The sequence below is a fragment of the Myotis nattereri genome (genome assembly GCF_964212035.1).
Source record: "Myotis nattereri genome assembly, chromosome: 3".
Taxonomy (NCBI): Eukaryota; Metazoa; Chordata; class Mammalia; order Chiroptera; family Vespertilionidae; genus Myotis; species Myotis nattereri.
The window spans coordinates 12,400,742-12,425,592 of record NC_138077.1 but is presented as its reverse complement, the minus strand read 5'-3'; the positions used below and the strand labels follow the sequence as shown (position 1 = coordinate 12,425,592).

The 24,851-nt window shown below is 43.8% G+C and overlaps 1 protein-coding gene and 1 long non-coding RNA gene across 4 annotated transcripts in view; one reads left to right on the top strand and one right to left on the bottom strand.

The window, feature by feature from the left end:
• Positions 1-3,729: 3,729 nt before the first annotated feature.
• On the bottom strand, positions 3,730-16,081 carry LOC308515863. The gene is made up of 4 exons (XR_013995674.1): positions 15,715-16,081; positions 12,412-12,549; positions 7,716-7,866; positions 3,730-5,356 (listed from the first exon to the last, which is right to left on the bottom strand). It is a non-coding gene; the product is annotated as an uncharacterized lncRNA (long non-coding RNA).
• The window catches only part of JAM2 (junctional adhesion molecule 2), a 55,367-nt gene continuing 45,145 nt past the window's right edge, over positions 14,630-24,851 (top strand). For 2 of the 3 annotated variants that reach the window (XM_081086513.1, XM_081086511.1), the window contains exon 1: positions 14,688-15,534. In XM_081086513.1, coding sequence (XP_080942639.1) covers positions 15,471-15,534 — 64 coding nt within the window. In that variant the 5' untranslated portion in view covers positions 14,688-15,470. Of the gene's footprint in view, positions 15,535-24,851 lie in introns of all 3 variants that reach the window. The other variant, XM_081086512.1, reaches the window with a different exon arrangement.

Here is a 24,851-nt window from a genome sequence, read left to right as displayed (position 1 = left end):
GAAAGAGGGAAGGGAGAGTAGAAAAGAGAAAAGTGGTGATAAGAGGAAGATCAGAAGAGAGGAGAAAAGAAGTGGATGGTTTTATAAACTCCAACTCAGATGCTATCATCAAGGCAGCTCTTTCTTCTAGCTTCCTAATTCCTTGCTAGTCTATCATACTAGATGTACTAGGACAAAATTAAGTATGTCTTTTTTTTAAAAAAGATATATGGTTTTATTGATTTTAGAGAGAGGAACAGAGAAGGAGAGAGAGATAGAAACATTGATGAGAGAGAAACATCCATCAGCTGCTTCCTGCATGCCCCTCACCGGGGATCAAGCCCGTCACGTGGGCATATGCCCTGACTGGGCATTGAACCATGAACTCCTGGTTCATGGGACGACGCTCAACCAACTGAGCCACACCAGCTGGGCAAAATTAAGTATGTCTTAAAGAGCTTGTAAGAGAGAGACAGTGTGTGTTTTCAGTGGCTGAGGGGAAGGAGGGGGCAAGAGGGGAAAGGAAAACATCTGCAGCAGTTGAGTGCAGGTTGCTTATCATAGCAACAGCTCTCCAGCAGCAATATGACCCGGTATGGTCATCAGAAGACTTGTTTATTTTTCGTTTCTGAATTTGAAGACTCAAACGTAAGAGCAGAGTATTTTATAGTTGCCAATGCCTTTAAAATCACCTCCTCAGTCCCAGTTTCCGTATGCGAGGAACCACCGTTCCAGAGTGGCTGTGTGAGAGTGCCTCCAGGAGGAATGATGTTGTTTCTGGACAGACCAGTCTGTCTCCACTTTGGATTTTTACTGCTCCAGGATGTTTAGTCCCTATTCCAGGAAGGCATGGCAAGGGTGGCCATTTCTGCCGTGACCTCATGGGGCGTTTCAGAAGTCTCACTATTCTCCACCATTGTGTTCACTGGCTCCAAGCCAGCAGACATGCATTCGAACCTCTGTCCCTGTGACCATTCCCAGCACTTCAGGGAGCCATAGCCTGGCTGTCGTTATAATAGTTCACATCCACAAAACATAATATTTTTGACAACTGCTCCAATTCCTAGGAGCACTCACATCTATAAGGCACTACACAAGCCTTAAGATTCAGTGAAACATCGAGAGGGCTTTAAAGGCGATCATATGGAAAAGAAAAAAAAAAAAAATATATATATATATATATATATATATATATATATATATATATATATATATAAAACTTCTCCAGAAAAACATCAATCTTGGCCTGTGTGGTGGACAGAATGCTGTCACAGTGTTAACAGCAGTGAAACTAATTGTTAATCTGCTGCTGCTCTTCCAGTCAGCTACTTTACATCAGGGCCAAAAAGAACATTCTAGCAAGACTAAAACTATCCACCTGGTCTAAAGGGGACAGATCCAGGAACACAGTGCGATTCTGAAATCTTTGGGAGTGAAAAGGCATCATTCTGTTCCTTGCCCATCCCATCCAACTTTTGCCCTAGCAAGGTAGATCAAGTTTATTCGTGTTCTCTAAGCCCTTCCCAAAGGTCTTTTTACTCTCTTAGCTTTCTCAAGTTTACTTATTTTATTTATTTTCCCTCGCTCAAATTATTTAATTTTTAAAAAATTGGGAGTAAACGTGATTTTTTAAAAATATGTATAGCTGCTTTATTTATTATAGCAGTATTTTCCACTGATTTTTAGAGAGAGTGGAAGAGAGAGGGAAAGACAGAAAGAAATATTGATGTGAGAAAAACACATTGATTGGTTGCCTCTTGCACACACCCTGACAAGGGCGGGAGCTGGGGAGGAACCTGCAACCGAGTCATGTGCCCTTGACCCGAATTGAACCTGGGACCCTTTGATCTTCAGGCTTATGTTCTATCCACTGAGCCACATGGGCTGGGGCTTTATTTATTTTGAATTAATCTTTATTGTTGAAAGTATTACAGATGTCCCGTTTGTTTGTTTTTTCTCATTGACCCCCTTCACCCTGTACCCACCCCTCCCAAGCCTTCATGCTTTATTGTCTGTGCCCATGGGTTATCCTTCCCAAAGATCTTAAAGATGAAAGAACACAGTTGAGATGCTGGTAAGAAAAGTTATTCTAGCCCTAACCGGTTTGGCTCAGTGGATAGAGCATTGGCCTGCGGACTGAAGGGTCCCAGGTTCGGTTCCGGTCAAGGGCATGTACCTTGGTTGCGGGCACATCCCCACTGGGGAGTGTGCAGGAGGCAGCTGATTGATGTTTCTCTCTCATCGATGTTTCTAACTTTCTATCCCTCTCCCTTCCTCTCTGTAAAAAATCAATAAAGTATATTTTTAAAAAAAAAGGTATTCTAAGTATAGAATTTCATCAGCATTAAGGATTTGATTATGCATGAAAATTAAAGATTTATGCAGACACATCAGAGAAATATGTGCTCAGGATTCACAGTAAACACCGAGTGAATGATAAGCAGCCTGTTTTTGCTACATGTTCTCCCATTTATCTGCCTTGCGTGGGAGTACATGCTAAATTCTGTACTTCAAAAGAATGCCTGAGGACTAGGCCCGAATAAAAAGGGCTACAGTAAGAAGAGAAGATAAAAAGAAAAAAAATAAATGGGGTAGAGTGGATTCAATCTTCTTTCCTGGACCCCAAGACAAATTAACTGAAGTGCAAAATGTATTTTTAAGTCATGTTTTTCTTTGTTGGCATAATGGCAAAAATACTCTCTTGGCCAACAGGCAGGGAATAGAATACACTAGTAAAGACTCATGTTTTTCTGTTGCCAGTTTGGCCATATGAATCAGGAACTTCAAAAATGCCCTGACTTTTTTTACTCACCAACCGCACTGAGGCAATAATCAGACAAGAGTACAAATATATCAAGATGTGCATCACAGCTTTCTTATTTTAAATTAAATTTGCAGGGATAACATCGGTTAATAACATTATATAAGTGTCACGTGTACAAGTTTGTAATAACACAAGAGCATTACACACTACTGTGTGCCCACCACCTGTCTAGCCTCCTTTCGTCACCATGTATTTGATTCCCTTTACCCTCTTCATCTTTCCCCTCCCCCGACTCCCTTCTGGTGACTACCATACTGTTGAATCTATGAGTTTGTTTTTTGTTTGTTTGTTGCTTTCTCTTTTATAGCTCACATGTGAGGGAAATCACGCGGTTCTTCTCCTTTTCCATCAGATTTATTTTACTATAATATTCTCAAGAATCACCCATGTTGTTGCAAATGGCAATATCTCATCTTTTTAACGGCTGTGTAGTATTCCATTGCATATATGTACATCTTCTTTATCCATTACTCATCAAAGTACACTTATGTTGTTTGTGAATAATGCTGCAATGAACATATATCTTTACCAATAAATGTTTTGAAATTTTGAGGTAGATACCCAGAAGAGAGATTGCTGGGTCATGTGGTAGATCTAAATTTTGAGGAACCTCCACACTATTTTCCATAATGCTTGCATCAATTTACACTCCCACCAGCACTGTGCAAGGGTTCCCTTTACTCCATATTTCTCCAACACTTGTTATTTCTGTCTTATTGATAATAGTCATTCTCATAGGTATGAGGTGGTATCTCATTATAGTTTTGATTTGAATTTCCCTTACAACTAATGATGTTAAGTATTTTTTTATATATCTGTTGGCTGTCTGTATGTTTTCCTTGGAAAAGTGTCTATTCAGGTCCTCTCCCCATTTTATTATTTTTTTTTGTACTTTTTAATTTTATTTTATTTTCTCTCCATTTTTTAATTGGACTGTTTGTTTTGTTGTTGTTGAGTTGTATAAGTTTTTCATAAATATATTGCAGTAGATTGATTGCCTTGGAAAGGTGGGTAGAAGCGTGGCAGTAGCATGGCAGTAACATGGCAGTGATGTAAAGGCTTTAGATATAAGCAGACTTGGAATCATGTCTTGTTCTGCAGTTAACCAGCTGGGTGTCCTAGGGGAATTTATTGGACCTCAGTCCAACTCTTTTCCTTCGTATGGATAATCAAAGGATGTAATGAAAATAGAGTACTTAGCAATGAGATTGCCGAAAAGACATATTGAAGCTTAAAGGGACTATTGATTTTAAAAAGATATTGTTGGGTGTTATAGACTGAATATTTGTGTCCTCTGAAATTTTGTATGTTGAGATCTGAATCTCAGTGTGATTATATTTGGAGGTGGAGGCCTCAAGGAGGTGATTAGATCATGAGGGTTGAGCCCTCATGAATGGGATTGAAACCAGCCCCAATGACCCTCAGGGCTTTTTTGCCTGCCTCTGTGAAGCCAAACACAGGACACAGGTGCTGATGGAAGGAAAGTGATTTCTTCAGGTAACCACCTGAAAAGCTGGCAGGCTCATGCCTTCGCATCTCAGGGCAGGCAAAAGGCTTTAATAGGGGGTTTGTGGGGAGAGGGGAACTAAGGAATTCTGGTGGTATGCAGTTTCGAATTCCAGCTATCAGGTGGTTTTGATATTCACTTCAGTGTGTGTCAGCATCTGGTGTTTGTTTTTTGTTTGTTTGTTTGTTTGTTTTTCTCTCTGCCAGTTTCAGTGATGATCTCTGGGTACAGGATGTTGCAGGCCTGGCCAGCCATTGGCACCTGCTGTTCTCCTGTGGCCGAGGCCAGCAAAAGGGGAACTGGAACTGCTGCTGCCTGTAACATGCTTGTAAGGAAACTGTCAGTATCCGTTCCTTCACCAGTTCATTCGTATATTTTCTTCTAATTCCATTTCATGGGTTGGTCAGAGTAGTATAAAGCTTTATTCCCGCCCACTAGCATGGCTCAATGGTTGAGGGTCAACCTATGAACCAAGGGGTCATGGTCCAATTCCGGCTCAGGGCACATGCCCAGATTGTGGGCTCAATCCCAAATTGGGGCTGTGCAGGAAGCAGCAGAGGTACAGAATAATCACACTCTTGTCAAAGATACACAGATCTATATATTCATTAGTAGCTAAATAATTATTGAGCATTTACTAACTGACAAGCACTTCATTAGGCAAAGAGAAATATAATAATGAGCTAAAAATTCAATGGGCCCTGACTTCCTGGAGTCAACAGTCAACAACTGGTTACTGATTGTGATCAATTGAGTATAAAATCCCAGTGATGATGCCAGAGAGGAAGGGGGTAGTGAAAACAGACAATAGCAGGATTTGATCCATTCAGAAGAGCAGGGATATTTCCTAAAGAAATGGCAGTTGAGCAAAGACAGAAGGATAAGTCGGCCTTGACCAGATGAGATGGGGGTGAAGAGGTTCAGTGCACAAGCTAAGCACATTGAGTCTGGAGTCAGCCAAGTGCCCTTCCAACCCGCCTTCTGCCGCTCACCAGCTCCTGTGATTCTAGGCCTGTCACGCAATCCCTCTGTCCCATCAGCTTCGCCTGTAAAATGGAAATGTATATGTATTTAATGATTGTTATGAGGAGTGAATGAGATAATATGAGAAGTGCTTAGCATAGTACCTAATATATAGCAAATATTCAATAAGTGCTAGATAGTACTTAAGGGGGAAAAAAAGAATAGAGATCCAAGTGCAAAGAGGGAACAGTGTATGCCAAGGCCCCATGGGATTGTAATAATAAACAAAAAGAAATGAAGCCCTGATGTACAGTAGTCTCCCCTTATCCACGGGGGATATGTTCCAAGACCCCCAGTGAATGCCTGATACCTCAGAGAGTACCAAACCATATATATATATATATATATATATATATATATATATATATATATATATACATATATATATATATATATCCCAAAAATGTATACGCACACTTTGAATAATTATAAAGGCAATGTTATTAAACTATATTTCTTTTTCAAAACTGAGCTGTTAAAGTGTGTACACAATTTTTGGGGGACACCTTGTATATATACTATGCTTTTTCCTATACAGATATACCTTTTCACTTAAAGGGAGCACCTTATGGCTTCTCTTTGGCATATCTGAATTGCTAGCATCAATGCTCTTGCACTTTGGGGCCATTATTACGTAAAATAAGAGGTGCTTGGACACAGGCACTACCATCCTGAGACAGTTGATCTGATATCCCCGCTGGCTATGGAGTGGCTAACGAACAGGTGGGTTGTGTATACCGTTTGGATACTCTGGGCAAGGGGATGACTCACATCCTGAGAGATTTCACCACATTACTCAGAACAGCACACAATATAAAACGTACGAATTGTTTATTTCTGGGATTTTCCATTTACTATTTTCAGACCACAGTGGACTGAGGGTAGCTGAAAATATGGGGGGAAAGGTTGTGGATAAGTGGAAACTACTGTATATTCTGTTTTCATTCTAAACGCTGCTGGGAGCCATTGAAGGTTATATTCCAAAGTCCCCGTCATCCTCCCTCCCCACCTTTGTGCGACAGCCCCACTCGGGCTCTCTGGTACTTGTCACCAGGCCTTTCACATACTGTTCCCTTTTCATAGGCTGTTCTTTCCACCTATGTCCTCCTAGTTCCTTTCTTTATTTTTTTAAGTATTTTTATTGATTTCAGGGAGGAAGGGAGAGGGAGACAGATAGAAACAGCAATGATGAGAGAGAATCATTGATAGGCTGCTTCCTGAACACCCCCCACTGGGGATCGAGCCCACAACCTGGGCATGTGCCCCTGATGGGAATCAAACCGGGGACCCTTCAGTCCACAGGAAGACGCTCTACCCACTGAGCAAAACCAGCTAGGGCCTTCTAGTTCCTTTATATTTCAGCTTAAGTGCCACTCCCTGAGAGAAGCCTTCCCTGGTCTCAACTAGATAAGCACCTTATGAATACCTTCCTTGGTACACATGCTCGCTGTGTCTGATAGGTGTCTGTCTCCCCCACCTACATCTCCCCAGGTTGAGACATTACCTATGATTGCACACAATTATGTCTCCAACCAGTGGCTGGTCTATAGTAGGTGCTTATTTCATACTGGCTAATGGAAGACAGAAAGGATGGAAGAGAAGGAGAGGGGGGAAATGTGGAAAAATTGAGGGGGGCGTTGTGGAGAGGTGATGATATCAGTACAATTTAGACTTGATTTTAATTTAAAATTTTTAAAATCAAATTTCATTGATTTTGAGTGGTGCATCTAGGAACAGATGTTCTAAAAACAGGGAAAAGGGCCCTAACCAGTTTGGCTCAGTGGATAGAGCATCGGCCTGCGGACTCAAGGGTCCCAGGTTCGATTCTGGTCAAGGGCATGTACCTTGGTTGCGGACACATCCTCAGTTAGGGGGAGTGCAGGAGGCAGCTGATTGATGTTTCTCTCTCATCGTTGTTTCTAACTCTCTATCCCTCTCTCTTCCTCTCTGTAAAAAAATCAATCAAATATATTTAAAAAAAAAAACAAACAAAAAAAAAAAACAGGGAAAAGGGATTTGAAGTTTAAAGAAAGGCAGATCACACCCAGCTGGAATGGCTCAGTGGTTGAGCGTTGACCTATGAACAGGAGGTCACGGTATGATCCCCGGTGGTTTGGGATCACTAACTGTCAATGTGGACAGGTTACCAAGTCTGAGTCGCCTTTAAACCCAGACAGAGACATATGATCCAGTCGCAGCCAGCCAGACTCCCAAAACCAGCTTCCCGTATCCCCAGGCTGCTTTATACCCAGCTGGCCACTCAGAACAACCGAATATTGATCATGCAGAAATGAGATTCTTGATTTGGCATCTGGAGTTTATCAAGTACTTAGCGATATCTGTCAGTCATAGATAGGGTTATTAAAACATGCATCCTCTCACCTTTCCCAAGCTTCCTCCTTCGGTTGTTGCAGAGATCCAAAGAGAAAATGCATGTGGAGAGATTGTCAAAACATCAAGTGTCAAACAAACGAGTATGACTTTGCCATTATAGAGATCAACTGCCAACATTCAGGGTGGCTTTTTCTTTTTCCTAGAAGGGAAAGAAACATTTCATGGGAGTCCATCTTTTCTGATACCTCAGTGAGGCTTGGAAATCAGACAAACCTGCGTTTAAACCTGGCTCAGTTATTTTATAGATGCCTAGTCCTGGGTCAGGGGCTGAGCTTTTCGAAGCCTTTGTTCTCATCTGTAAGATAATCAATAGCACCATCTCACCTCACAAAGTTGTTTTTTAGATAATGCCTGTAAGAGCTGTGCAGTGCCAGGCATATAGTACTTAATAAGTGTTCATGTTTAATATCATCACTATCTTTAGTAGTGTTCTGAGGAGCAGTGACCCAATGGAAGAATCACAGAATCGCAAATCTTTCAGCATCCTCTCATCCAGGCGATAGCACCCCAGATCCCAGATGTTGAGTTCGATGGCAGAACTCCCTGCAACCCAACAGAGCGTTCTTGCTCTCCTCACTCCCTCCAGAATTAAGGGCATTTATTAAGTGTAGTTGTCCTTGGCAAGGGATCTCTGGAGGGACAGGGAGGATAATTCTAACTTGGGTCAAGTTCTATATGAGATGGCAAATCCATTCCGAGACAATGTAGAGAGATCTACCCTAGGGACTGCCCAGGAAAGACATAGCTAGGGTTCATTCCAGGCCTGCGCTTTTCTTATCTTGCTGTGTGATCTTGAGTAAGTCATTTCCCCATTTTGGCCTTATCATCCTTAACTCTGAAATGAGGGGTGGGGTTATGTAAGAAGGGCATGGAGTTAGAGATTGCCTCCAAGTTCTCGCCACATTTCCGTTGTTATGATTCTATGCTGGTAGACTAATTGGTGCCTGTCCATCCTTTGTTTGCTCCTGGCAAATGTTCGTTAAATGCTAGCTCCTCCCCCAAGTAAATTCCATTTTAAAAATCATTTTCATATTATCTAAATCCCTATGAAATTTCTAATTGTCATTCAACAAAAAAACAACAACTATTAAGTCAATAGTAACTGCGCTTTAAAAAATAAAGAAAACATTAACAATTAATTTATTGATCACTGGTGAACGCCACTTAATTGGCAGGTAGAATCACCTTAGTGATGTTGAGTAATCTAGACAAAGAGAACGTGAAAGGAGGTAAGTTCATGCTTGTAGTAATTAGAACCAGGTGAGGCTAATTTTCTTCCCTTTTGTTTTTTCAATATTTTATTGATTTCAGAGAAGAGGGAGAGGGAGAGGGAGAGATAGAAACATCAATGATGAGAGAGAATTATTGATTGGCTGCCTCCTGCATGCCCCCCACTGGGGATGAGCCTGCAACCCGGGCATGTGCCCTGACCGAGAATTAAACCATGACCTACTGGTTCATAGGTCAACGTTCAATCACTGAGCCACGGCTGGGCAAAGCTTATTTTCTCTTCTTCTTCTTGGAAGAAAGTTTTGAGCACAGAATTGTTATAATGTACTGGAAGAAAGATGTCCCTTTGGGAGAGTAGCAAAGGCTACAGGCTGGGGACACCGTGAGCTTCTCTGAAGAGGTTTACTTATCTGGAAAGAACTGTAGTTTGAGCGCAAGCAGAAATGTGCGTGTGGGCACATCGGAATGGAATGTTGAAACCAGGCTTATTCCAGAAAATGATCGGAGGAAGTAATGATGAGGGATAAGTGAGTAATGAGGATCTCATTAGATAAAGACCTTAAGTTCTATCCATAGGAGTTAAAAATTTACATGAGAGACACTTGGGAATTATGTGGTTTTGAAAATGGAAGATTTTTTCCCCCCTTGTCTCTAAATTGCAGTGTGTGGGCACACTTTTTCTCCACACCCATGAGAAAAAATAACCCATCCAACACAGAAATACCAGATCTAAAATGCTGCGAGGAGTCACTTAATTTAAACCCAGCCCTTCTCTGTGTTGCTTCTTTGAGGCAAGGTGCTTGGAACATAACTGCAAATTCAGAATTAGAATGGGTGGAAAGAATAAATAATGGTAAGATGTCCTAAAGCACCAAGTCCCTGTGTATGTTCACCTGACAAAAACCACTTTTAGTGTCAGAGGAAAGCGACTATGACATGTGCAGGCGGGGGAAGGACAGCATCATCATGGAGACCAGGACAGACTTATCCCAGGCTCCCAGGCTAGGGATTCTTAGAAGCAGAACAGTCGTGAAACCCACTTCCAACCATTCATTCATGACGCAGAATCAACTATTGCTGTTCTCCTCACCGTCCTGCTGCTGTTTGTCATCATTTCATTGTTTTTATCTTATGCACTAGTTTTATACTTTGTTAACTAAACAACACAAGTCTGTGAATTCTTTCTGCAAGTTGATTTAAGGCTTGCTTTCTCTATTGTCTAAGACAAGTGGTCAATGCCCTCACAATGATTAAATGCAGAAGATAATTCTCAATCCTTTTTTTCTTTTAGCATTTGACACTATAAAGACCTACACATTTGGTTCCTGATTCTCCCCCAGTTCCTCTCATACTTTTTAAACTGCTCTTTCTTGTGTTCTTTCTATAGGTCTTCTTTTTATTTGTTTCAATTGTGTTATTAGACTTTAATTCAGTGGTTCTCAACCTTCTAATGCCGCGACCCTTTAATACAGTTCCTCATGTTGTGGTGACCCCCAACTTCATTGTTACAAATTGAACATAATTAAAGCATAGTGATTAGTCACAAAACAATATGTAATTATATATGTGTTTTCCGATGGTCTTAGGCGACCCCTGTGAAAGGGGCGTTCGACCCCCAAAGGGGTCGCGACCCCACAGGTTGAGAACCGCGGCTTTAATTGTTAGAGCAGTTTTAGGTTCACAGCAAAATTAAGCAGAAGGTACAAAGATTTCCCATATTCTCCCTGCCTCCACATGTGCCCTGACCAGTAATCAAACTGGAGATCTCTTGGTGCGTGGAACAAGGCTCAACCAACTGAGCCACATGGGCCAGGGCTCAATGTTGTTTTAATTTGCATTTTCCTGATGACATATGGAGCATCTTTTCATGTGCTTATTTGCCATATTCTTTGGTAAAGTGTCTGTTAAGATCTTTGACCTATTATTTAAACAGGTTGTTTTTTTCCTTATTGTAGAGTTTTAAGACTTCTTTGTAGCCCTGCCTGGTAGGGATCAGTTGTGGGGGTCATCCCATCCTCTTTCTCTCTCTCCCTCTCTCTCCTAAAGACCAATAAAAACATCCTCAGGTGAGGATTTTAAAATAAATAAATATTTTTAAAAAAAAGTTATCAACAAACCCAAGGTCACCTAGATTTTTCTCCTCTGTTATCTTCTAGGATTTTTATATAGGATTTTTTTTTAGTTCTGGATCAGTGATCCATTTGAGTTCAGTTTTGTGAAGTATGTAAGGACTGTGTCTAAATTTTCCTCCCCCCGCCCAAGAGGTCTTTTTCCTACCTCTTACTGCATTTATTTCCTTAGATTTATCTCTAGCTAAATATTTACTTTTATCCTGATTGCTCTCATTTATTCACTCTCCTGTCTCCTAGAAAAGTCCTCAAATACCAGTCCATGGACTAGCAGCATCAGACTCAGTCAGGGTGTTTATTAGATATACAGGTTCATAGGTGCCCCCGAGATTGAAACTTCTGGGACTCAGAATTTTAACATAATTTTAAGCAGGGAATCATATTTAAGGCTTGTAGGCGATTCTGAGGAGCGGAAAACCTTGGTGATCACTGTTCTAGGAGATGCTGATGATATTCACACTTATTTCTTTAGTCAGTCCTAAGGGTTTCCTAGACCCCAACATAAAGGCACACTCTTATCCTTGACCTTGAACAAGCCATTGTTACAGGACTAAAGAGGACTAAAAGGGTCCATTTGCTGCATGCACAAAGCCCAATAAGACACGAACAGGAATTTGCAGACAAGAAAGTAAGGATTTATTAAGGGATGGCACCAAGCCCAGTCACAGATAACTCATGCCCAAAGACCTGGCTTCCCCATGGCTTCCAGGGATGGACTATATAGGGAAAAAATAATTAATTATGGTGACTAAAGGAGTTAGGGTGGTGGTCTCTATTGATTGGTTGGTGCTAGGGTAGGGAGTAATTGATCATTGCATATGGTCCTGGTGTCAGCCATGGAGTTGCTCTGTCCAATTTCACAAGGATTTATTCTGTGGCATCATTCCGATTTCCTGTCCAGAGCTAAAACACAACTGAGGCCAAGATATTGTCTTTAGTTTGACTGAAACTCTGTCTCTGTAGTCAATAGACCCAGGTCCTTGTTTCTAAGACTACTGGAGGCTGACCATAACCTCACTGTCCTGAAGGCTTAACGATTAAGCAAGGGAGAGGGAGCTGGGTGAGTCAGGGAGCTGGGTGAGGCCAGTTTGAGTCAAAGGGAAAAAATCAAAATAAAAGGCCAGATGAAAGAAAATAAGGTTTCTGTGCAGTTACAAATTTAGCATCTCTCGCCCAGTTTTCTCTTCTACAAAGTGAGAATGATAACATTTTCTCCCTCCCTGAGTTGTTGGGGCATTGTGTATTGCACTATTCTGACTCCCCCATTGAAAAAGTACTCAATAAAAAACAGCTGTCATTATTTTCTGTCCTCCTGTAGCACTTACCATGTGGTAAGAGACGTCTTCCCAGATGGGGCTCTCTCTCTCCTCAAGACTATGAGCTTGTTAGCAGCAAAGACACGGTCTTGTTCATCATTGTCCACCAGCATCCGGCACATGGTAGCCATTTGACAAATGCCTTGACTGGGTGACAAATACATAACCAAGTGAAGCAGTTATTCACACAGTTCGTCACAGAATATTTTAAAATATGTCGTGTGTGTGTGTGTGTGTGTGTGTGTCTAGGGAGGAACAAAAGAGATATAGAGTTGTGGCAAGAATAAGAAAAGAGGATGCCAACAACTTTTCTTACGAGACATAGCATCTTTCTATTGTGGATGGTGGAAGGGCACCAGGTATTAGACGGGTGGGGTCAGGCAGGACCTGGGTTCAGCAACCTCCGTACTTGAGTTCTGGCTAGGAAAGAATTCAGAACCAAGACTCAAACTATAAGAGAACATTTATTTGGACAATCTCAGAGACAGAAGAAGTAATCTGTTGAAGAAATTCGTTTAGGAAACAAGTTATAGAGGTAAAGCAAGGGCCCTTGGAGCTTGGCACCCCCAGAAGTTCAGGGGGAGGGGGAAGATAAAGCCTTAGGGGTGAGGGTTCTCCCAGAAGGCAGAGTGCACTGGGTCCTAAGGGTTTTGAGGGTGGAGCGTTTAGGGGAGGTCCCAGGGGAAGATCGCAATAGAATGTTCAGCAGCTTTCCAGGTGTGTCCTTTCAGGGTCTGGGTCTCCACTGATTGGTCAGCACCAGGGCAGGGGGTCATTAGTCAATGCAGCTGGTCCTGAGGGCAGCCATGGGGTCACTTGTCTGGTTTTGCTGCTTTTCTGGATCTGGAGCTGAAATACAGCTGAGGCCTAGATGCTATCTCTAGGGAGGAAAGGTCAGGGAGTCCAAAGGCATGACCACCTATAGGCTAGGGGAAAAAAGGTCACCCTTGGGACCAGGCCCCACCCTACAAGTGCCCTTTGCTAGTCACCCAGGGCTTTCCACCCTGGTGGCCTTCTGAACTTGGCCCGTCGGCCTTGCTCTGCGCATGTCTCTCTAACTGCCTACCACATTTCTTGTTAGTGCCCAGAAAAACTGGAGTAAAACTGGAGTGAGTCTCTGGTTAGATCTGTGCCCCTTCTCTTTACTTGACTACAGTATGAACTCTAACATTTTTGCCATTTAAAAAAAAAAATTATTGATAGGTTTTCTTCCTTTTTATTATTAATCATTATCATTATTATTATTACTATTACTATTACTACTACTACTACTAGAGGCCTGGTGCACAAAATTTGTACACCGGTAAGGTCCCTAGGCCTGGCCGTCTATCAGGGCCCATCAGGGCCTTCCTTCATTCTGTGCCACCACCCCCTGGTGGTCAGATCACATCATAGCGAGCGATTGAACTCCCGGTCTCCAGGTTGAACTCCCGAGGGGACACTTTGCATATTAGTCTTTTATATATATAGATTATTAGAGAGGATGGGAGGGAGAGAGAGAGAAAAATAAAAACATCAGTGTGTGAGAAACATTGGTCTGTTGCCTCCTGCACATGCCTGACCGGGGATCGAACCCGAAACCTGGGTATGTGCCCAGACCGGAATCGAACCCTCCACCTTTTGGTGCCTGGGACCACGCTCCAACCAACTGAGCCACACTGGCCAGGGCCATTTTGGCCCCTTTGACTTTCCTTTCTGGGCACTAAGCTTCAGTCACTGTCACCAAGGAAACAGCAGCGATGCCTCCTTCCTCACAGCTCTGCACAGCTACACTCTGGTTGCTTTGTCCACTGAGCTACTAGCTACATTCTTTGTGTGCACACCCCTAAGTCAACGGTCCTCTACACAGAACTTTGCCCATTATTTTACCTTTTAAAAAAAATGTGTCCCAAAAAAGTAGATGCCTACCCATTTCTTCCTGGCAATGGCCTTTTTCCAGACCTGTTGGTAATCTTAAACGGACCAGACATTTTTGGGTCCCTTAGGTGCAAATATAAAAATTGCCTGTTTAGCCTTGTGGCGTGGGCAATATAAGGGAGGGTCCATTTTAAAGCATGCAACAGAGCATGCATAATGGGTTTCCCTTTTAAAAGCACGGTAGACCAAAAATAAACCTGAGGAAGGGCAGCTGTGGAGTTCGAACATGTGGAAAACGCCACAGGCGGCCGTTATGTAACAAGGAACATGCTAACTCTTTCACGCTTTTGGATGAACTTCCAACTCCGACACGTGAAAAGCTAAGGACACAAAACACACCTTAGCTCTCGGAGGAGCAAACGGCTCCCACTGAGCAGGGGCCAGAGCTATTGCTCAAATCGGAGACCGGCCCTCCAGCACCACCCTTGATTGCTTTTTTACCCTCCTATCTTATTTCTTTTTTACCCTCCTATCTTGATTGCTTTTTTTTAACCCTCGCGTCCCAGGCGGGGCAGGCGAACCCCATCTCCCCGGAGCGCCTCTTCGGCTGCTTCTCTCCACGCCAGCAATCTCCCAAATCTCTCCACCTCTAGGCTGCAAACCCCAAAAGTTTTGCGGCAAAGGGGGCAAGAGAGGAGACGGAGCCAGGCCGGCGTGCCCCACCCGCCCCGGGGCCCGCACCTCCCGCCGGGCTCCCGCCTGCGGGACAGCTGGCCGTGGGCGCAGGACCAGACACAAAGCCGATCAAACCCGGCGGCGGCGGTGGGGGCGACCCTCCGCCGCTTCCCCTCCGCTCCTCGCCTCCTCCCGCTCCCTCCTTAGGGCCCGGCCCACACCTCCTCCGGCTTCCACGGCCCACCCCTCTCGCCCACCCGCTAACCCCCCAAGAAAGAAAGGCCCCGATCCCCCATCCCAGGGCTGGGGAAGACCGGCCAGGGGCAGCCAGCGCAGAGGGCGCCCCAGGCTGGGAGAAACTGACGTCGCATCTGCGTTGGCCCCTCCCTCCCATCCCTTCCCCTCCCCGCCCCTCCCACGGCTCCGGGAGCCTCTCCTCTCCCGCCCCAGAAGTTCAGGGGTCCCCGCTCGGCCTCCCGCGCTCCGGCCGCCGGGACCCTCCGCCTCCGGGAGCAGCCACCTCGGTCCCCGCGAACATGGCGAGGAGGAGCCGCCGCTGCCTCCTGCTGCTGCTGCGCTACCTGGTGGTCGCCCTGGGCTGTGAGTGACTCGGGTGCCTGCACTCGCCCTCGAACCCTCCCGCGCGGGACGCGGCGCCGGTGCAGGGCCGTCTCCGACTCGGGGCGCGGGGGCGCCGCGGGGCATCGGACTGGGCACCCTGCGGGCCTGGAATCGGGGGGGCGGGCGGGCGGGCGCGGGGGCCCGAGGACTCGGGCTTACGGTCAGTAGCATCCGATGCAGTCCGTTCCCGTTAGAGAGCGTGAGGGTCCGCCCCAGCCGGTTCTCTCCCCTCTGGCAAAGTTGGGTTGAGTTTTCCCGGCCCCGGGGACGTGGTCGGAATGCAGAGCTCGGCAGCTACTTGTAAGATGCTGGGATCCCAAGATGGCATCGCTCGCAGGCAGGCGCCGGCCACACCAAGTCTGGGAGGAGGGGGCCGTGAGAGCGTGTCCGAGGCTACCGAGGGTCCGCGCCGTGCCGGGATGTGCGGGGCACGCGTGGGGCTGGGGTGAGGGGAGCTCCCGGCTGCTGCGTCCCAATTACTTGTGTCCTCTGCACCTGCACATCTCCATTCAGTGCGGGCTGGGCTGGGGGCCCCGCCAGCTCTGCGCCCTCCAGGGGACGTCGGAGGGGACGGTTGTTAGAAAGAGGCCGAATGTCAAGGGGGGGGGGGGGGGAGGAGACATATGTAATACTCTTTGTAATACTTTAAGCAATAAAAAAGAACAGAAAGAAAGAAAGAAAAGAAAGAAAGAAAGAAAGAAAGAAAGAAAGAGGCTGAGCAGGGCTGAAGGGTTGGTGGAGTGGCGGGTAGACGGGAGGGACGTGCCCCAAAGCCGCTTTCACGGGATGGTTCTAAACAGGATTTTCAAGGATTCTAGGTTCATGAGATTTTAAGTCCTGGGGACGTTTCCTATTTTGTTTTCTTCCCGTTAACTTTTTAGGAAAATGGAGGAAATGACACTGGATCTTAAGCACTTCAGCAATAAAGTCCCTTTTCTTTCGTGTTTGTTTTTTTTCCTTTTGGTCATTTTTCTTTCCTTTTCTTTTTTCTTTTTCTTTTTTTTTAAATAGAATAAATTATTGTTGCTATTCAAGTTCTGGTAAGAGACTATTTAAAATAACCTGCCAGATGAGCGTCTAATACCATAATGCGATGACTTTTTCTCACGCTCTTATTGCCGAAGTGAGTATTGCTCAGCTGAGTGTGATGGGATCTCTGGCCCTTAGAGAGGGAGAAGGTGCAGGTGGTCTCAGTAAATGGGGCCCATGCTGACCTATATGATAGAAGTCACACCAGGGAAGCCAAGCCTCACAATCAAACCAGGATATCATTTTGCAATATCAAGTGGTGTTACTTTGAAGACACAGAGAAACAAAATGCACTAATGCTGAAAGGCAGCAGAGTCAGGCTGGAGGAACACTAACGAGACTGCTGAGAAAGTTGTGTATCCGTGGACCATCCTAAATTTCAAAGAAAACAGACTGTGACTTCAGTGTAGAATTGTCACTAGTCAACAGCAGAGAAAACGGTTCTCGTGTGCTATTCTTATTCAGTCATCAGAATGGAAAGGATACACCCCAAATCTGCGATTGTAGCCAAGAAACAACCAACACAGGCTTGGGTGGATGAGCAGGGTTACCTCCTCCTCAAGCGCTGGGTAAATCTCTCACTTTGGCCCCTTTAATGCTGATTCCTACAGGGAATGAATGTGGAGGTGTGTGGGGTCTTTTCTATCTTGTTCCTGGGACGCCCAAAGGCCTGGCATTGCAAGAATGTCTTCTTTTCTTTGTCTTTTTCACATACACTTTTAAAATTTATAACAATTTAGGTTTAAAGAGAAATTGCTAAGATAGTATAGAGAATTACTATTATACAACACCTACTTTCCCCTATTGCTAACATTTTACATTAGTATGATACATTTGTCACAATGAATGAACCAATATTAATATATCATTATTAACTAAAGTGCACACCTATATTTCCTATATTCTTACCTAATGTCCTTTTGTTGTTGTTCCAGGATTTCATCCAGGATACCATATTACATGCAGTAGTCATGTCTCCTTAGGCTCCTCTTAGCTGTGACAGGCTCAGACTTCCCTTGTTTCTTATGTGAAGTATTTTGTAAAATGTACCTCAATTGGTATTTCTCTGTTGTTTTTCTTAGAACTAGACTTAATGGTTGTGGGGGTTTTGGGTTGTGTTGTTGTTTTGGAGGAAGGTCACAGATGTAAAGTGGCATTTTCATCATATTACTCTAAGGGTACATACAGGGTGTCCTCAAGAAATGTATACGCACTTTGAATAATTATTCATTCCATGGGTTAAATCTGAAAAGAAATAAACATCAATTGAGCTATCAAAAAATAAACAAACATGTATATACATTTTTTGGGACACCCTATACCATGAATATGACTTATCATTGTTATTGTTAACCTTCATCACCTGGATGAGGTAATATATAGCAGCTTTGTCCACAGGTTATTTCTTTTTTTTCCCTTTCACGCTGTATTTTTTTTAAAGGAAAGTCATTAGGTACAAATCACACTTTAAGGAAGAAGAGTTATGGTCCACATCCTTGAGGATGGAGTATCTCCATAAATTATTGGAATTCTCCTTGGGAGATGTGTCTACCCCTCCCACATTCATTCATTCATTTATTCATTCATTTTTTATATCAGTATGCACTCATGAACATTTATTTTATTCTTTAGATTATAGTCCAATGCTATTTTATTTATTTTAGTGCTCAGGTTATTTCAGCTTTGGCATTGAGTTTTTTCAGTTGGTTCCTTATGTCCCTTTGAGATATCCCCACCACACACACACACGCACACACACACACACGCACACGTTTTCAACATTGCTTTTCTTTCTCACATCACAAAGTGTTCCACACTGATCTTGTATATTTTCTGCTCTGGTCCCAGAATCAGCCATAACTCCAAAGAATCCCTGGTTTCTTCCATTGTCAAATGGTATTAGAAACCGAAATTTGGGCAGGAGCTATGCTCATTGCTGGTAGGGTGTTGTTGAAAAACAGGAATGTTGCTGTTTCACTCTACAATCCTATTTGTGACCTATCCACTCATGTCCAGATCCAGAAACAGAGTGTTGAAAGCTCCCATGTATATCAGACACTTTTCTAAGGACTTTCTTGTATATCTCTTTTTAAAGTCTCAACCAACTCATGAGAAGGACTGTATAACTTATATACATAATGACCCCAAGGCTCAGGAAAGCTAAGTTGCTTGTCTAAGCCCACTTATCGAGGCTGGAAAGAGATAGAACTGGAATTTAAAGACCTGAGAATTTTCTTATGGATAACTTCTTATCTTTCTATCTGAGTGTTTAACCCTTTTGCCATCTTTTTCAAGAAAAGAATGGAGTAGACTTAGTGGAATTAGTGGCTTTCTTATGTTCTAATTACATACTTACATTTTTAACATTCATCCAAATATAACTGTACCACTCTTCTGTCTCAATCTTACCATGTATAATACCATGCGTATTCCATTTTTTATTTCTGTGTGTCTTCCTTTGTAGTCTGGAAGATTATTTTTGTTCCTGCTGCTGTTATTTAAACTATGCTTTGAGTGTATCTGTTGATATATGGACATTTATTTGTGTGTTTAGTTGAATTATATTTTTATTTCTCACCAAAATGGAATCTGCATAAGGTAGAGAATTTCTTGATGTTTGCTCACCACTGGAGGAGGTCCAGGGCTGAGCAAAGTGTCTGGTATAAATAAATGCGTATTGATTTGGGGAGAGTTAGAGTGGGTGGAAGAAATGGGAGAAAATAATGATTATATTCTAAATCATGAAGCCCTAAGTAGGTGGGATGTCAGTTTTCTCTAAGGTGATATTTAGGCTGATACCTCAAAAAACAAAAGAAGTGAATGTTTAGTATGAGGGGTAGGAGGACAGGGGAGAAGATGTCCATGCATTCTGGTATCTTTCAAGCCCAAGGAGTTGCATGTTAATGAGAGCAGTGTGCTGTTGTCGACTCTGCATGACTGGCAGTAGCTGGTCCTTTGATTGGACTGGAACCTAAGCCAGTCAACTTGGCCTGAATCATCTGTAATCTCTCAGCAGCTGATAAGGACTGTGGGGTGAAGGTGGGCGGGAGTCTGGCTCTTCTGTAAAATTACAAGGTTCCTCCTTTGTGGTGGAACTGACCCAAAATAGCAACTGGGAGAGTTCTGCCCCCTGTAAACATTGCTAAGAACAAAGCTTTATAGTGAATTTGCTGAGGAGAACTGGTTCCATCCTGCCATGGACGTCTTATCTGATGAACATAAAGGTCAAACTGGGCTTGCTGGTAGACCCGATAACCATTTCCAGACAGCAACAGAAACGACCTTTTAAAAAAGCCACGTCCTGGCCAGTGTGGATCCGTTGGTTTGAATGTCATCCCGTGCACTGAAAGGTCACCAGTTCGATTCCCAGTCAGGGCAACATACCCAGGTTGCGGGTTTGATCCCTGGTCGGGGTGTGTGTGTGTGGAGACAACCAATTGCTGTTACTCTTTCACATCAATGTTTCTCTCTCTCTCCCTCCCTCCTCCTTCCTCTCTCTCTAAAATCAATAAAAACTTTTTTTTTTAAATGGCAAAACAAAAACATCAGCATAAATAGAACCTGGAGTTTCCTAAGGCTGAAAAGACTCATTATTCCTCCCCATGAGTAGTTTAATGAGAGGAGCTCATGTGAATTTGCATGTGCTTGCTCTACCCATGCTTTCCATCGCTTTGGTTCTCTCCTGGGGATCTTTTGGGTGGAGAAGATGTCTTGGACCATAGACACTAGGGGCAGCTTCTATTGTTGGCAAGCAGACTGGCAGAAAACAGTAAAGGCCATCATTTAAAATATCAATTCTTTTCATCTCCTATCAAATAAGGGCACTAATTATGAGTCAGTGCTTTGGTATAGTTGTATTGCCAGATTGATGTTTTGAGGAAGATGAGGGTGAGGATGGAAAGGGAGACTCGGAATTGGAGTCAAGTGCTTTTTTTAGCAAAAGCAGAAAAAATAAACTTTAAACAACTTAAAGCTAGAGGCAATGTTTTCTTGGAAGGTGTTACTGCTAACCAGGCAAGAACTCAGAAGAACAACCCAGCTGTATTAGTTTCTTATTGCTGTAGTAACAAATTATTAAAAATTTACTACAACACAAATTTATTATCTTAAAGGTCTAGAGGTCAGAAGTCCAAAATAGGCTAGCATCAAGATATGGGAAGGGCAGCTTTTCTTCTGGAGGTTCTAGAGCAGTGGTTCTCAACCGTCCCAATGCCGCGACCCTTTAATACAGTTCCTCATGTTGTGGTGACCCCCAACCATAAAATTATTTTCGTTGCTACTTCATAACTGTAATTTTGCTACTGTTATGAATCGTAATGTAAATATCTGATACGCAGGATGTATTTTCATTGTTACAAATTGAACATAATGAAAGCTTCGTGATTAATCACAAAAACAGTATGTAATTATATATGTGTTTTCCGATGGTCTTCGGCGACCCCGGTGAAAGGGTCGTTCGACCCCCAAAGGGATTGCGACCCACAGGTTGAGAACCGCTGCTCTAGAGAGACTTTTCGTGCCTTTTCCAGCTTCTTGTGGCCACCTGTTCCTGGTCCTATTCCTCCAGACTCAAAGCCAGCAATGCCAGGCTCCATAACCCTGGTTCTCTCTCTTCCGCCTCCCTCTCCCAGAAGAACCCTTGGTGGTTACACGGGCCCACCAAGGCCATCCTGGATAGTTTGCTCATCTCAGGTCAGCTTGTTAGCAACTTTAGTTCTGTCTACAGCCTGAATTCCTACTTACCGTGTAAGGTAACATACTCACAGGTTCCTGGCAGTAAGATGTGGACATCTTTGAGGGACCATTATTCTGCCTACCACACCAACCCAAATGAGGATATGCACAGCCACCGTGTCATCAATATTGTGGCCAAGAATATTCTAGATCCCACGGAGCAATGGTAACTTTTACCTTTAAGTTATAAGTCATAGGTTTATATATATACTAGAGGCTCGGTGCACGAAATTCGTACCCGGGGTGGGGGGGTATCCCTCAGCCTGGCCTGCAGGGATTGGGCCTAAACTGGCAGTTGGACATCCCTCTCACAATCCAGGACTGCTGGCTCCTAACCGCTTCCCTGCCTGCCTGCCTGATTGCCCCTAACCACTTCTGCCTGACAGCCTGATCACCCCCTAACCACTCCCCTGCCAGCCTGATTGACACCTAACTCCTCCCCTGCCAGCCCGATGGCCCCCAGCCACCCTCCCCTGCCACGCCCCGCATCCTCCCCCAGGACCTGCCTCCTCTGTGTAAGGCAGTGGAGACGCTGGGACCAGCCTCCTCCACCCTGCGTGGAGCTGTGGGACCCCCAGGCCTCCCTCACCGCATGGAGCAGCCGCCGGGCCCCTCCTCTGCTAGCATGTGGCCATCATGTGGCAACATCACACACGAGAACCACCTAGACTTTTAGTAATACATATATATAGTGAGTTGTGTTTCAGATTGCATAGTCCAGTGGTAAAGAGCATGTCCTCTGATGCTGGACTCTATGCTCAATTTCTAGCTGTGTGACCTTGTACAGGTCATTTGACTTGTGTGCGGGTGTACCAGTCAGTTACCCACGGGTAATGGTGGGAATCCCAGCATGTTTCCTCCACCCACTCCACTCCTCACCCCCTTCCCATCTAATCAACAGGCATATATTTACACCTGCTACTAGCCAGGCACTTTGACTACTGGACATACAGTGGTTGGTGAACACACATCAAGAAATTTCTTTTCTTATGGTGGTTTAGGAAGAACTAAATGTGTGTACATGTATATAGCACATTTAGACAACTGGTACTGATATTATTGTTAAAATTTGGGGCATTGTAATTAAACATTCACATTCTCACTTAATGGGTTTCCTCCATTTATGGGGGTCATATCCAAAGACATATAATGGCGTTGTTTCATAATATTATACTCATTTAAATTGCTTATTTTATTTACTTTTATTATTTTAAGAATTTATTTTAAAATGTGGTTTTATTTTGTTTTGTTTTTTTGTTGTTGTTGTTAATCCTTACCATAGGATATTTTTCCATTGATTTTTAAAGAGAGTGGAAAGGAAGGATAGGAGAAAGAGAGAAAGACACATTGATCAGTTACCTCCCACACAAGGGACCAGGGATCGAACCTACAACCCAGGTATGTGCCCTTGACTAGGAATCAAACCCATGACACTTCAATGTGCAGGCAGATGCTCTAACCACTGAGAAACAGTGGCGAGGGCTTAAGATGTGTTTTTTAAAGTGTTATTACTAAATATACCATCTACATTGATATCCAAGTCTATCTATGAAAAGAATATGCTAACTAGGTAAAGAGCCAGTTCAATTGGAGGCAATAGCACTCACAGACGTCCAAGGGCATGAGCAAGCCTGAAGAGTGTGAGGGAATGAAAGCTCCTTGCTGCCAGGCCTGAGGACAGGGGAGGGCAAAGCGCAGCACCCAGGCGCTGGAGGGCCTTGTGGGACACAGTTAGGATTTTGCATTTATCTTGAAAGCAAAGAGAAACCATTGAAGGCAGTTCAGCATTGAATATGAGTCAGATTTGCATTTCAAAAAGAGAACACAGTGGGTGGGAGATGGAGAATGTGCAGGATGGGGTGGGTGGGCAGTTGAAGTGGGGAGAGGTGCCATTGGAATGGTCCAGCAATTTATAAGTACTCCCATACAGCTTATTAAAATATATGCACACACATATACAATTAAACATATACCCACAGACCGTTGTTTTATATTTGAAATGCAGCGAATTAAATGAAATCAGGAATTTGAGGAATTCTAAAATCATGTCACTGGGTTTCTTTCTCTTCAGGTCCCAACATATGAACATGAAACAGTAGCTCTTTTTATCTTCACTCAGTTTTGTTCTCTTTCCCACTGCTGGGTTCGTCTTTCGTTTATATGAAGTGTTGCCCAGTGCTGGTGCACCCTTAGGTGGGTTATATGATTTGCTTTGATGGAGAGAAGAGTGGCCATCTGTGATACTAAGTGTGTGAATGCATGAGAGAGAGAGAAAGAGAATATGAGTGTGCTCAAATGAATTTCTGCTGACAGGACCACAAAACCCTATTCTCAGCACCTTCAGGTTTCAGGCCAGTGAGCAGGTCAGAACTGTTCTCCAGTTTGAATTGTTCTTACATTTTATTTTATTTTTTAATTTTTTATTTATTGACTAGAGACCCGGTGCACAAAATTTTGTGCACGGGTAGGGTCCGTAGGCCTGGCCGCGATCAGGGCCCATCTGCAGGGCGACCGGCAGGGTAATCGGGCCCCCCCTCCCCCGCTGGCACCCACCTTGGCCAGCCTGGGGCGTGCGGGCTGGGGACAGCTCCTGCATTGACCATCTACCCCCTGGTGGTCAGTATGTGTCATAACAACCGGTCGTTCCAACAGTTGTTCCGCTGTTTGGTCTATTTGCATAGTAGGCTTTTTTTAAATATTTTTTTTTATTGGTTTCAGAGAGGAAGGAAGAGGGAGAGTGAGATAGAAACATCCATGATGAGAGAGAATCACTGATCAGCTGCCTCCTGCAAGTCCCCCACTGGGAATTGAGCCCACAACCTGGGCATGTGCCCTTGACTAGAATCGAACCTGGGACCCTTCAGTTCACAGGCCAACGCTCTATCCACTGAGCCAAACTGGCTAGGGCTAGGCTTTTATTATATAGGATTTGAGAGAGAGAGGGAGAAGTTGATTTGTTGTTCCACATATTTGTGCACTCACTGGTTGATTCTTGCATGTGCCCTGACTGGGAATCGAACTGTGACCTCCTGGTTCATAGGTCAATGCTCAACCACCGAGACACACTGGCCGGGCTGTTTTTAAATGTTATACACAGAAAACTCTGTTGGACTTCATCCTGTGAAAGTTTCAAGACCTACACTCTGCTCTCCACTGTGTTGGCCCAAAAAGTCTTCAGTGGGTATGCTTGTGAGCTTAACAGACAGGAGTTTTGGCTCCCAACTAGAGTCTTGCCTTTCTCTCAAGTTTTCATTTGTTTTGTTGCATTTTGCTTTGTTTGAGTTTTCCAGATTTTGCAGGGGGACGGTTTGGGACAGATTTGTCTTTATATTTGTACGGAGTAGACGAGCCTGCGGGCCTTTCTCTGTGTGAGGCATTTTCCGTTTGCTCGCTCTCATTTTGTCACAACAGTCACCTGCTGTTTTTAATTTTAGCGTCGCTCACACTGTAAAAACGTGGCAACTACTTTATTATGGACATAACCAAAGACAAAAAATAGATCATTGTTAAGTGCCTTTACTTACATGTTTAAA